Source organism: Gossypium hirsutum, chromosome D11 (genome assembly GCF_007990345.1).
Source record: "Gossypium hirsutum isolate 1008001.06 chromosome D11, Gossypium_hirsutum_v2.1, whole genome shotgun sequence".
In the NCBI taxonomy this organism is placed as follows: Eukaryota; Viridiplantae; Streptophyta; class Magnoliopsida; order Malvales; family Malvaceae; genus Gossypium; species Gossypium hirsutum.
Window position 1 is genome coordinate 13380508 of NC_053447.1, and position 14776 is coordinate 13395283.

A 14776-nucleotide genomic window follows, 5' to 3' on the forward strand; every position below is an offset into this window, starting at 1 on the left:
GATTGTAATTAATCTTATCATTTTTTGTTGTCAAGAAGTCATAATCTAACTAGTTTAGGCATGTTGAAATATTTCGGACAAGTTCTTCACTACTAATGAAGTATCCAGTCTTTTACCTTTTATATCATAATAATACTCTTATAAGTTGTAATACTTGGAAAGTTTTTCGTTTTAAGGTAACAAAGACAGCCAAGAAAACTACCATTTTGCGATTATACTTGTGGTGTTTCATTTTTTGCTTTCTTGATTTAGAGCTTAAAATATTAAAACAGTAAGGAAACTAAAAAGAAGGTAGTTGAGTTGAATGAATGGATTATGAATGTATATATCAGAAAAATATGTGGGTGCGGAATATACCGACTGCCATCTCGAATATTTGGATCCCGTTCCGTTTATTATAAGGAAGCATGCACTTACACTTCCTATTTCCATTCCAATTACTATTCCCTTTATCAATTCTTCCTTTCCTTGTTTTTTTCAGATTTATATATACACAAATATCTCAAACTCTCATCTTTCAGGCTTTTACTTCCGTTTAAGAATCACAGGTCAGTTTCAGAAACTTGAGCTTACAGGCTTTACTCTCTCTCCCCATTTAAAAGAATAGGTATAATAAGATTTGTTCATGCATGCAAATGGAATTCCATTTTGGTAATGACGACAAGAAACAACGTTTTTGATGTCTAGGTTTATTTTATATAGACTATATGATTTCTTTTTCTTTTTTCTGATTCAATTTGTTAAGTGGGAGATCGTAAATCATGCAAAAAGAATGCTACTGTTAAAGAGAAGTGCTATGATACCGTCAGTATTTAAATACTCATCTGACATACATGATCTTTAAATAAAAATGAAAATAGTAATATTGGATACGTGCCATATTTGTCATACACTAGCTCAAAGTTGAGTATCAGCACTTTGATTATTTATGGATAGGTTCAAAGTAATATACAGTATCCACATATTAGCCTCAATTTCCGGATCTGTCAGCAAATCTTTTAAAAATATAACAATATCACGTTAATTTCATTTTTCTTTTACAGTTTAATAGGTATAACAAAATTTTCTCCCTTTAATAATAATAATAATAAAATTAATAAAAGGGTACTGTCAAAGATGCTAAAATCCTTGCTGAAAACTGATGGATTGTCTGTTTCCAGATGTCATTTCCAATTATGTTATATACATAACATCAATAGTGAAGACATTCTCTCTGTTGCTAATTTTAGAATTTGTAAGAAAGGAAATTTAAAAAAAAAAGAAAAAAAAAAGCCAATGAAATTAACTTTCAAGAGTTAAATATAGAAATAAGTTGTTGTCACTCCCTCCTTCGGTTGCACTTGAATATTTTCCCAGCTCCATCTGTTTTATTGTCTTTGATTTGGATGTCACTCGTAACCCTTTCGAGCTTTTTCTTTTACATCTTTGTCGAGGAAGAGGGAGCAGATAGATAAAGAAGGTGGCCATGGTGGTAGGAAACAAATTACAGGTACTTGACGCGCTTGATGTAGCCAAAACACAATGGTACCACTTCACTGCAATCATTATAGCTGGGATGGGCTTCTTCACTGATGCATATGATCTCTTCTGCATATCTCTCGTTACCAAATTGCTTGGCCGCATATACTACCATGTTGATGGCGCTAAGAGCCCCGGATCATTGCCCCCCAATGTATCGGCTGCCGTTAATGGTGTAGCGTTCTGCGGAACGCTAGCAGGCCAGCTATTCTTCGGTTGGCTTGGTGATAAGCTAGGCCGAAAGAAGGTCTACGGTATGACTCTCATGCTCATGGTCATATGCTCTATAGCATCAGGTCTATCTTTTAGCAGTAACCCTAAAGCAGTGATGGCAACCCTTTGCTTCTTCCGGTTCTGGCTCGGCTTTGGCATCGGTGGTGATTATCCACTTTCCGCCACCATCATGTCCGAATATGCCAACAAGAAGACTCGCGGAGCTTTCATTGCGGCAGTGTTTGCGATGCAAGGATTCGGAATTTTAGGAGGTGGCATCTTTGCTATTATTATATCCGCTGCATTCATGGCCTCGTTTCACGCGCCACCCTACGAGGTCGATCCTGTGGGCTCCACTGTTCCAGAAGCAGACTATGTTTGGCGTATTGTTTTGATGGTTGGAGCACTCCCAGCGGCGCTTACCTACTACTGGAGGCTGAAGATGCCAGAAACCGCTCGTTACACCGCCCTTGTTGCTAAGAATGCTAAGCAAGCTGCATCTGATATGTCAAAAGTTTTGCAGATGGACATTGAGGCGGAGCCACAAAAGATTGAGCAAGAGAAAATCCGATATGGCTTGTTTTCCAAGGAGTTTGCTAAACGCCATGGACTTCACCTGCTTGGGACAACCACCACTTGGTTCTTGCTTGACATTGCATTCTACAGCCAAAACTTGTTCCAAAAGGATATCTTTAGCGCCATTGGCTGGATTCCATCTGCCAAGACCATGAATGCCCTTGAAGAAGTTTACAAAATTGCAAGGGCGCAAACACTGATTGCTCTTTGCAGCACCGTTCCAGGCTACTGGTTCACAGTGGCTTTCATTGATATTATGGGAAGATTTGCCATCCAATTGATGGGCTTCTTCTTCATGACGGTGTTCATGTTTGCACTGGCCATCCCTTACGACCACTGGATTCATAAGGACAACCGAATTGGCTTCGTTGTTATGTACTCATTGACCTTCTTCTTCGCGAATTTCGGACCCAATGCCACAACATTTGTGGTACCGGCTGAGATTTTCCCTGCAAGGTTGAGGTCCACTTGCCATGGTATATCAGCAGCTGCAGGAAAGCTTGGTGCTATGGTTGGTGCATTTGGATTCTTGTATTTGGCGCAGAATAAGGATAAGGCCAAGGCAGATGCAGGGTACCCTGCAGGTATTGGAGTCAAGAATTCACTTATAGTTTTAGGTGTAATCAATGCATTGGGCTTCCTCTTCACTTTCTTGGTGCCTGAATCGAAAGGGAAATCTTTAGAAGAGATGTCAGGCGAGAACGAAAATAATGGAGAGGGAGAAGCAGGGGCATCGTCGTCATCATCATCTAATCACTAATGTTAGTTTCCAGTTGCCTAAAGTTAGACTGGTGGTAGAAGCTCTCTAAAACTCTTTAGTTGGCCACCAGGTTTGCTTATGTCAGTTTTCTATTTTCAAACTATTTTTCTTTCACGTGGACGTTATTTCTAATAATAGAGATTTCTATGATTGCCTTTTTCGTTTATCAACAAAATCAAAACTGAACCAAGAAATCTAGTCCAGGACAGTTTTTCACAGGCTCACATGTCAAAGACTTTTAGAGAGTATGACTCTATGAACTATGGGAGACATTATTGCTTCCTTTGTTTCGAAGTTTATAGCTGTTTAAGATCACTCAGCATTTTTCATGGTTTTCCAAAAGCATAGTTTCTTTGTTGGAGACGGGAAGATGCATTATAGTCATTTTCTGTAGAAATTGAGTATAATATAACTTTGCAGCAATATTTCATGATTCGAGCCTTGCACTAAGAACTGTTAGTGTCTCAAGGGCTGCAAAATTTTTGTATCATTATAATGACTAAGTTCTAGGGAGATCTGTTAGTTTGTTAGTAGGAGTTGTTAGCTTGTTAGGAGTAGAAAGCTAGATGTTGTTAGCTTGTTAATAAGAGTTGGAAATTCAAAATTGGTTGAGTTTGTTACTTGAGACATATATATAAGGGCTGCTTGGTTAATGAATTAAATCATCCCTTCTAGTCTTATTTTCTATGCTTCTGTTAGTTCTCTGCTAAACCAACAAGAACTCCCTTAGTTAGATTGTAGTGTAAGAAATAATTGAAACTTCATATTTAAAGGGTTTCCTCCACTCAAAATTCTCTAGCAGAGTAGCTGCAAACCTCCCAATTAGACATGGACAGACCAAATTATATAAACATATTATCTAATGGGATGGGGCCTGCAGTTGTTGGGATTTTTGTGTCTGGCTCAGAATGAGGTTACGACAAATTAAAGGAAGATGCAAGGAACCATCCTGAAACGAGCCTCCCAGTCCCTGATAACTGTTGTTTCTTCTGTGTGTGTGGAACCTGACTCTATGGTTTCCCTCTAATTACCAGTACGGATGACAAGTGTCTTTGTTCAGAGGAAAATAATAGTAAAGAACCAGAATTAACAGGAACCGGATAATGTTAAGCCTAGAGCTTCATATCAACTTCACCAGATTCTGGTTATTCCAGGATTATACATGAACTAATTTTTTGTGTCAGAAAATGATTCTGCACATGAAGCAAAGACTAACTCGGAGTCAGCAAAGCGAGGGGGGTAACTTCTTGAATGGAACAGTTAAACTATGCAACGCTCAGTTAGCACGATCCTTCAGCACTTCAAGATCCATCTCTGTAGGGTCAGTTGCCTGAATCTCATAGTGGATACCATCCAGTTCCTCTCTAAGCCCGTGTTTTGAAGTGGCGTAGAGCACTTTTGAACGGATTCGAGATGATGAAGGGGACCTGATGACATAACCCAATTGTTAGGCAAGGAGAAGATTTGATAGGCAACTTCTTTAATGTATTAAATGCATGCCAGGGGAGTGCCATTGCTACATGAGAAGTAAGAACAAGAAAACTGATGTCATCATATATGTAACTGGCACCAAAAAGAACCATTTCTAACCCAAAGGCTCGAAGAACTAATAACCTATTTTTGTTCCCAACACTAATCAAGCAAAACATGGGCCAAATAGTAGTCTCCTTCAGCTGCATTCCCTCATTAATGCTGCCATGGAAAGCTCAGAGGCAACCCTCACGGCTTGGTCCCTCTTATCATTCCTTTTAATTCCTTTCCAGGTGCTGGGCTACCAAATTGACATAAAACTTCAATTGTGCAAAAATTGAAGAAGCATCAAGGTAATAAAACTATAACAGCACATTCAAGAGACTGTACCCAAAACCAAATCCTAACATATGCAACCCCTACTCTCTTCCTTTATGACTACTACCAAATGTGTTCACTACAATATAAAGACAATCAAAGGGAAAGAAAACTAACCATGCAATGAAGAAAATCTTGCTCTTTTGGCAATTGTCAGAAGTAACAAAATCGAAGTCATATACAGCATATCGACAATCATTCTCGGGAAGAGATGCAGTGAAGTCATCATAAGTCTCAGCCGGATCACCAGTTTTCTCAACCACAACTTTTCTTTTCTTCTCATCGATCCTAAATACTAAATAGCGGTAAATTTTCTTCCTTTTCAGTTCCAAAAATGTATCCTTGGCGTGACCGGCAGCGCACATGCCAGATGTGGCATTTGGCTGTCATACAATCATTGGATAGGTAAGTTTTTCATAATCTTCTTCAGATGATGGGGTTGAAAAATGTTTACTAGTTTAGGAGATTAAGCTCTTTAACAAGCAATCATGTGGCAAACTTATTAGCCACAAGCACAAGGCTGAAACATGTGTGAAGTAATCCAAAATTTTAAGGAAAACAAACAACATATGGAACATGCAATGGAAGAAATTAAAGTTGAAAGGCATAATATTCACTTTACCCCCCCCCCGGAGAATATCTAAGATAGCCTCATAATCCAAGTGGGTTGGCTATGTTTACTACCACATCAAATCATTTATAGCACCTAAGACTAATGATTCTTGTGAACAAGAAGTTAAAATGAAACTCATTTAGACGTTAGTTAGTAAAACATACAATTGATCCTAGTTTAGAACAGAAACCAGCCTAGGAACTAGCAACTTAAACATTTTAGGAAAAAGAAACTAACATGAAAAGATGAACCATGAAACTAAAAGAAAGGAAGAGGAAGAGATACCCGACCCAGTCCTGTAAACGACATGGCAGCTTAGTGAAGTTCAGATTAAAGAAAAAAGAAACCGAGGAATGAGAGAAATGAAGAGCGAGCCAGGGCAAAGAGTTGGAAATTGTAAAATATTTGACAAAATGAAAATGACATATGTATCTTCCCAAAAATAAATAGAACAGGACGAGAAGAATAGGAAAAAGAAAAAGATGGGCGGTGCGTCGGATAAACGCTTGTATTTCTCGCTCTCATGATAAATGTTCACTTTGACCTTCACACAAAATATACAAATCTCAGCCGTCCGTGGGGCTCCCTTTGCATCATCCGGTTTCTTTATTAATTAGTTATTCTTTTAACGTAAATATTATAGATAAATTGTAGATACGTGTACTTACTAACATAAACAAGTTATAACCCTTGTAAATGTTCTTTATATAATCGTTGTAATCTGTAGTTCGAAATGGATTGTCCCACATTGTCAAAAAAAAAAACATTATAACCCTTGTAATTTTGAAAGTAACTTTTTAAAGTTTTAAAGAACAAGTGTTATGGCTCGGGTTTGAAGGATGAGATCTTGCAGATTAAGGTTGTACAGAAAATTGACAAGGATATTTATCTAAGATGAATGATAACAAACTCTAATCCTTTATTTAATTCCTAAACCGTTGGTGCTAAAACCCTTTTGAATGGTCGTTGGGCCTGTTTCCATTAGCTACTCCATTCCTTAGATTCTTCTGTTATGCTGTAGTGCTCTTAACTGGTCCCATCCGAATCGCTGGCCCATCTTGTAGCCCAAATTTTGACCCATTCTTTTGCTGGCCTTCCTTGATTTCGTCTACAAGGATTTCACTGCTCTCTTTCCCTTTTTGTTCTCCTGTTACTTCCAACATCATGACACCAAGCTCACCAACAGCTTCGAAACATCCAAAGGCAAGTAATTTCTGTTGGTAATGTAAAATCAGAAATATTTTTTCAAATCATTTTTTGTTGTAAAATATTTTTGGGTTGAGAAAAATCTTTTGATTATTGCAATATATTTTTTGTTGAGGAAAATCCTTTACTATTTTTTGAAACATACATTGTTATTTTACCATTTTGCATCTTCTGCAAACAATATAAATAGTAGGCTATTCTACTCATTTTTCACAACATAGAAAAACAAGAAAACTCAATTATCTCTTTTCTTTCTCGTTCTTACTCTCTAGAAAATTCTGGTGTTTTACTAAATTACATTAGTGCGATATTCTGTCTAAGAGATTGGATTTTAAGGGGACCGTCTGTGACCCCTCTAATTTTTCCTGGGAATTGAACCTAGTGTAGTTTACTTGAGTTTCCTTTAGTTTATTTCCCAACGTTTACGAGAAGAGTAAACCTTTTGAGTTCCATCTTCCTCATTTGAGTGTACGAATTTGGAAGTATCGTGTTAACCTTGGGGGGCGATGCCCATTTTCGATTACACGGATTAGGGTGAAATCGCTTCTAAGGCAGTGGTTCTTCCACAGTATAGTGATTGCTTTGTTTATCTACACTTAGTTTGGTTTCCTGTCACTGCTAATGTTTTTGTTTGCAATAGTATATTTCCAACAATTTAGAAGCAATTTCTTTGCTATTGTTTAAACGTGAGAATCATTTTCGTTTCCCACTGCTGGAACCAATAAAGGATCCTACAAGCAATTTAGAAGTCGAGCTTGGTAACACGAACTTGTAACCTTAGTGGGGGACTTTAAGGTACTGGAACGCGGGTTTGGCTTTGTTGATTTAGTTCTCACCCGTGTGGTAGGCCGTGTATTGTGAAATTAATGTCCAGGGGTCACACGGCTAAGCCACACTCCCGTGTGCTAAGCTGTGTGCAATAACTTGGGCATTCGGTTTCTCAATTTTAAGATGCAGGGGACACATGGTCGGACCACACACCCATGTGTTAGGCCGTGTGTGACACACAGCTGAGACACACGCCCGTGTGGACGAAAATAGACCATTTTTCTCACCCATTTTGATATCAACCTATACACAATATTTTAGTACATCAATACATCCCAAACAAGCAATCAACACAAGCCAAAATCATGTTTTAGGTATGATACAACATCACAAATACTCAAATTCAAATACATAAACTTACCTATTTAACTCATCAAATTGGGTATGATATAAGCATATATCATTCATGACCATATTTCAAAGTATTTCATTCCAAACCAACCCTATACATGCCATATAAACCCAAGAATATATTGCAAAAGCTACCAGATTAAGTTGGATAGTGTGGCTTGATGTGTTGATCTGATCTTCCGGCCTCACGTTAATCTACAAAAACATTAAACAAGATAAGTAAGCTTAAAGAAAGTGTGGATAGTGTGGCTTGGTAAGTTTGATGGCTTTAAATATAAATCTTATCGAACCTACTATAACACATCAACTAAAATAAATTCATTCAATGTACTTTCCCTGTCAATCACAACTTCAATTGATAAATGTACTTAGTTCATAACAATTCCAATAATAACAATAAACCTTCAAATATTAATTTCATAACTTCACTTACCAATCCTTACCGAATCAAAGAACAACTTACGGATATGAGTACATCATAACCAGAAGCCCAAAGGCTACACAGAAGCACATAAGTGCTAAACAGAAACCCATAAGGGTTGAACGGAAGCTCATAAGAGCTGAACGGAAGCTCATAAAGGTTAAACAGAAGCTCAAAAGAGTTTAACGAAAACCTATAAGGGTTAAACAGAAGCTCAATAGAGTTGAACGGAAACTCATATGAGTTGAACAAAAGCTAGAAAAAATTGAACGGAAACTCATATAAGTTAAACAGAATCTCGTGAGAGCTAAACGAAAAGTAAACACGAAATTTTGCAACAAATGCTGAACCTCGGTTTACTTGGGTGATTTTTCACATTTTCCTCTAATGCCGTCAATTTGTCAAATGCCGAATGTACTCAAATCCCGCGTTCCAAACGTTTCGAACATTCAACTTAAATTCATAACTTTAGCAATATTTCACTTCAACAATAGATATGAATAAATACATGATACCATTTATTAATTTGATATATAATATTAAAGTTTAACCGTAAGAACTTACTTGGATTAAAATATAAGATTTGTAGTAGTTTAAGGACTAATCTGCTAATTTTCCCTTTTCACGATTATCTATGGGCTCTTGATCTAAAATATAAAATTATCCATTCATTAGCACAGATTTCAGTTCCAATTCACTTCACCATTAACACCTCTCAATTTTCAAAATTTCACAATTACCCCAACTTTTACAACTTTTTCCATTTTGTCCCTCACTAATTAGTCTACCGATTGAGCTAATTTTTCTCAATTGATAGCTTATCTAAATATTCTAGGCTATTATGAAGCTCTTGATATTCAAAATTTCAATATCAAACCCTAATATTTAATCTTTTCACAATTTGGTCCTAAAATCAATATCTATCAAAATCACTTGATAAAAACATCATATAACAAAATTAAAGCTCTAAATCCAAGTTAATTCATCAAAAAATCCAGTATTCATCAATGGTAACTTTCAAAATTTCCAATAAAATTAAAAACTAATAAAATAAATAGTTGGACCAACTTGTAATAGTCTTAAAAACACAAGAATTTCAAGAACAAGGCAAGAATTAAACTTACATGAAGCTAAAATATGAAAACCAACCTTGAGAGCTTTTAAATGGTGTTTTTGGACAGAAAATTGGAGAAAAAATGGTCTAGAAACCCTTAAAATCCCATTTTAGCTATTTTAATTTTATTTTATTTCCAATTTTGCCCTTAAATCACCTAATTTCTTGATTTTTTTCTGCTTATGCCGCTTCAGCCACTTCACTTAGGACAATTTACTCTTTAAGTCCTCCTTATTTACAATTTGGGCTATTTAATCACTATTTCTTTAATTAGCAAGTTTTGCATTTTTTTATTTAGTCCTTTTTATTTAATTAACTATCAAAACATCAAAATTTTCTAACGAAACTTTAATAATATCTTGATGAAACTCCGTAAATATTTATAAAAATATTTATGACTCGGTTTATAGAATTAAGGTCTTGATACCTCGTTTTGGAAACCACTTAATCTAATAGATCCTTCTAAAACACAATTCACTAATTCAAAATCTTTCTAAGATCACATTTGACTCGTAAATCCCAAATAATAAAATTTACGAGCTCACTCATCAAATTTTGGTGGTCCCAAACCACTGTTTCTGACACCATTGAAAATTTTACTATTATAGGGTCTGGTGACCCTGTAACACCCTTAACCTATATTCGTTATTGGATTAGGGTTACAAGGCATTACTAGACGTAGCAGAATTTAATCTAATCATTAACACTCCAAAGAATAAATTTCTTTCATAACATTTTCAGAGTTAACACTTCCACAAATCAACTATAATGCCAATCAAAATTTACCAATCTAACATATTCAAAATTTTCAAATTTATTAAATCCTAACTTACATCTAATTATTAACATGTGTTCATTCATGATAAATATATACTAGTAAGAATACAGATTTGAGAAAACTTGTTCATTTAATTCCATAATAAATTTTTGTTTTTTTTATAATAATATGACCAATCCTAATTTATTCAAATAATGCCTTCGAATATGCTATTTATTCAAGTCATAATTTAAATAACTTAAAAGTTCACATATCTAAAACACAAACACAATTTAGCCTTATTTAGTACCTACCCAAATGGGCGAATATACATGAATATATATATACACACTTATGCTTTAACCTAGCCGAATAAAATTTAAACACCATATATTATATATGTATTATTTACCTACTATTAACAAATGAATTTCCTAGCTGATAGCTTAATAATTTCTCATTCTTTAGTAAACAAGCTAAAGCCAAATTAATATAACCAAATTCAATATGCACATAATTAAATATTTATACTTTAGCCTAACATATATATATATATAGTTAACTATATTAATGAAAACTAAGCGTAACTCTTTACTTGTACACCAAAAATCCAAACATATATACTACAATAATCATTTACGCCATACAAATAGGATATACTTATTAAAACCCAAACACACACATACATATTTAACTTAATATTATCATATTTATAAACATTCCATATTTAAAATCTATAAAAATTATAAAATTATAAAATTAACAAAAATATATAGATTTTTTATAATTATAAAAATTATTATATAATATAAAAATTTTAAAAATAGAAAATTTTTAAAAAAATATAAGATATATAAAAATTATAATTTAATCATCTCAAAAATAAAAAAAAATAGTGGCATAATCTAAATGGCCTGTGATAACTCCCCCATCTCAACCATTTTTTAAGGTGTTATTCAACGGTGGGGTAGGCATGATAAGCATGTCTACTATTAGTAATAATATTGTTACTACCCTACTAAGAACATGAAGCATGACAATGCATGAGGTGGGATGATATATACGGAGGAAGATTGGTAGTTTATCTGCAAATTTGTTATGCATCCATAACCCAGTGAAAGTTTTTATCTACAAATTTTGTTGTGTATCCACAGCCAAGTGGCAGTTTTTATCTGCAAATTTTGTTGTGCATCCGCAGCCCAGGGACCATTTTATCTGTAAATATGTTGTGCATCCACAGCCCATCGGTAATTTATTTGCAAACCAGTGATGGTTAAACCACAAAATCAGTGTATAAGGATACTTGAGTTCAAGGGAACTCCCATTGTGGTGTGTAGTGGAGTTGGGTAAGATCTATCTCTCGATATACTAAAATTCCATTGTCATTCATAAGCACGTACATATATAAACTGTGAATTCTGAGATATTATACTAATGGGTTTATCTGGAAATAATCGATACTCTAAACTACTAACTGATTGTGATCATTCTATGCATTGTTACTTAATATGTTTTATTTATTGTTTGCACTGATTTTCTTGTGATTGAACTCACACTGAGATTCATAAGCTCACTCCCATTTTTATTTCCATATTTACATATAACTTACCAGGTTAGGGCACAGACTCGACATCTGGAGAACTTGGCACTGGTTTTTTTTTTATAAAAGTATTTTAGATTCTTTGCAATTTCTACTATTCAAAGACTGTAACATTTGATTTGAACGATGGCATAAGACTTAGGTTTTGGGATTGTTCGACATGCATGACATTTTATTTTGCCTTAGGTTATTGAAATATGGTTTATTGATTATTCATGCATAAAAATTTGGTTTCCACTAAACTCATGATAAATATCATTTTTTCTGCTACATAGTTAAGTAAATGAGATTTGGAAAAAAACTCATAAAATCTGGAAATTGACTTTTACTAAATAAAATTTTAATTTCGCCGTTTTGGGGAAAATGATATCTTTTAGTAAAATGAAGACAACACACTAAAGTTTTTCCTAAAAAACAAACAAGTGCTTTAAAATAACCATTTTATAAACTCCGACCGCTACTAGGCCATCTTGGTGGCCAATGTTATCTTTCGAATTCAAATCCAACGTCTAGGTCGAGTATGAGAGAACACATATGGACAAGTTTCTTATAAAGGTATTAGTAAAATATTAAAATATTTTTTTAAAAAGAGACACATGTCATTTTTTAAAGTTACTTGTGAAATAAAAAAAATACACTGCTAGTGTACTAAATACTCACTCAAAGTTAACGATCTCATTTTTTTAGTTAACTTTGCCACGTGTCATGTTGTGGTTGTGCCACATGACGGAAAAATGATAATAAATTATTTTAAAATTTTATGAAAAAATAAAATTTATTTAAAATATAGAAAATATAAAAATAGAAATTTATTAGAAAAAATATAAAACATAGAAAAAAATATTTAAAATTTTAAAATATAGAAAACTTTTAAAAATTATAAAAGTAAACTATCAAATATAAAAAATAGAAAATTATTAAAAATCTATAAAATTATAAAACTAAAATAAATATATAGAATTTTTTATAATTATAAAAATTATTATATAATATAAAAATTATAAAAATAGAAACTTTTAAAAAATATAAGATATATAAAAATTATAATTTAATCATCTCAAAAATAAAAAAAAATAGTGGCATCATCTAAATGGCCTGTGATAACTCTCCCACCTCGACCAGTTTTTAAGGTGTTATTCAACGGTGGGGTAGGCTTGATAGGCTACAGTCTAGGTCTCAGAATGCTTGTTTCCAACTTTTTATCTAACTGAAGCCTATCAAGTAGTCCCACAATTGAATCACACTTTAAAAAATTGTTGCAGTAAAGGAGTAATAATTGGCCATTTAGATTATGCTATTATTTTTTATGTTTGAGATGATTAAATTATAATTTTTATGGTTTTTTTATTTTTCTTATAATGTTTTTTAAAAAATATTTTTTTCTATTTCTATAAATTTCTATATTTTTCCATATATATAATAAATTTTAATATTTTTTAAAAGTTTTCTATATTATTTATAAATTTTTAATAATTTAATAATTTTTTATTTTTATAAGTTTCTATATTTTTAAATATCTTTTTTATAATTTTAATAATTTTAGTGATTTTTTATGGATTAAAATAAAATTTTATCATTTTCATTTACGTGTCATACCATGATTGTGACACGTAGCAGAGTCAACTAAAAAAAGATAAAAGAACTAAAATTGATAACTTTAATGGTTGACCATCAAAGTTAACAGTCAAAGAACCCTATTGATGCATTTTGATAATTCAATTATTCAATTAATTGATTTTTATTAAATGGTCAACCACTTTTTACACCATTAATCCTATTTTTTTAAAATAAGTTTAAAAAAGGTTTATATGTAAAACAAAAACCCATAAGAAAATATAAAAAAATCGATTAAACCTCTATATTAAATTCAAACCAAATTAAGCCCCTATCGTTAACTAAAATAATCAATTAAGCCCCCCGTTTACAGTTTTCGTTATTGACCACATTGACCATTAACGGACGAATTAGATAGTGACACGTGCCAACCTCTAGTTTAATCTAATATTTTTTTCCATAAAAATGTTTAAAAAATCAGAAAAAATTATCAAAATATATTTTTATTAAATATTAAAAACATGAAAATTGATATAAACTTATAAAAATTATAAAATATATGATAATATTATAAAAATAAAAAAATTCTAATAAATTACAAAAAAATTTTAACAAAATAAAAAATATTTAAAATTTTATATAAAAATATTAAAATTATATAAAAATCATAAAAATATTTAAAAAACATAAAAACTTGATCTGGACTAGACCTGTCCATGGGCCGGGCGGCCCGCTCGAAATATGGGAGGGTTCGGGTAAAAATATAGGCCCGAAATATGTGCTTGGGAAAAAAAATGAGGCCCGTTTAAAAAACGGGTCGGGCCTCAAACACCACTTTTTTTGCCTAGGCCCGGCCAGGCCCTGCCTAAATATAATAAATATATTTTTTATTTTTTTTTTTATTTTAAAATACTTTTAAAATAATTTTTTTATTTTTTATTTTTAAAATAATTTTTTAATGTTTATTAAAAAAATGGGTCGGGCCGGGCTTGGGCTTATGATATTTTTCCCGGGCCGGGCCCGGAACTAGGAGGCAGGCCGAAATTTTTTTTGGCCCGGCCCGAACCGGCCCATGGACAGGCCTAATCTGGACCGGGTTAGTTAGTTGGACTGATTGGACCAAAATTGGAAAGGGTGTCGATTCAAAGAAAGCCATTAGATCGATTGACCTGGAACCAGATAGTTGAACCAATTTTTTTTTATTTAATTGAATTGGACGAATCAGTCGAATTGGCAATTCGGTGGCTTGATCGAATCAACCACCGGTTCGGTTCTGAAAACCTTGGTCAGAATATTTCATTATGACATATGCTAATAGTTTATTATAATTTATTATGGCAAATACATTTTTTTTATTTTAAATATTTTAAATAAGTTTTATTAATTTCATAATTTATTGTTTTTTTATATTTCATAA

At 33.0% G+C, this 14776-nt stretch overlaps 2 protein-coding genes and 1 long non-coding RNA gene across 3 annotated transcripts; 2 read left to right on the forward strand and 1 right to left on the reverse strand.

The window, feature by feature from the left end:
• Positions 1-1128: 1128 nt before the first annotated feature.
• LOC107923345 (probable inorganic phosphate transporter 1-7) lies at positions 1129-3357 on the forward strand. Its single transcript, XM_041106137.1, has one exon. It carries the CDS (start codon positions 1466-1468, stop codon positions 3065-3067), a length of 1602 nt encoding a protein of 533 aa, XP_040962071.1. The 5' UTR covers positions 1129-1465; the 3' UTR covers positions 3068-3357.
• Positions 3358-4168: 811 nt separating this feature from the next.
• On the reverse strand, positions 4169-6051 carry LOC107922896 (actin-depolymerizing factor). Its single transcript, XM_016853102.2, has 3 exons — positions 5814-6051; positions 5033-5298; positions 4169-4494 (listed from the first exon to the last, which is right to left on the reverse strand). The coding sequence occupies exons 1-3, from the start codon at positions 5835-5837 to the stop codon at positions 4344-4346; spliced, it is 441 nt and encodes a 146-aa protein (XP_016708591.2). The 5' UTR covers positions 5838-6051; the 3' UTR covers positions 4169-4343.
• A 5064-nt stretch (positions 6052-11115) lies between these two features.
• Positions 11116-11964, forward strand: LOC121223767 (uncharacterized). The gene is made up of 2 exons (XR_005921113.1): positions 11116-11551; positions 11818-11964. It is a non-coding gene; the product is annotated as an uncharacterized lncRNA (long non-coding RNA).
• Positions 11965-14776: the final 2812 nt, after the last annotated feature.

Bases quoted from the DNA above. Each gene is read 5' to 3' on its own strand.
- LOC107922896 (XM_016853102.2), bottom strand. From the start codon at position 5,837: ATGTCGTTTACAGGACTGGGTCGG. The intron at 5,299-5,813 runs GTATCTCTTCCT...ATTGTATGACAG, and splicing joins CGTTTACAGGACTGGGTCGG to CCAAATGCCACATCTGGCAT. The intron at 4,495-5,032 runs GTTAGTTTTCTT...TTATGTCATCAG, and splicing joins AAGATTTTCTTCATTGCATG to GTCCCCTTCATCATCTCGAA.
- LOC107923345 (XM_041106137.1), top strand. From the start codon at position 1,466: ATGGTGGTAGGAAACAAATTACAGGTACTTGACGCGCTTGATGTAGCC.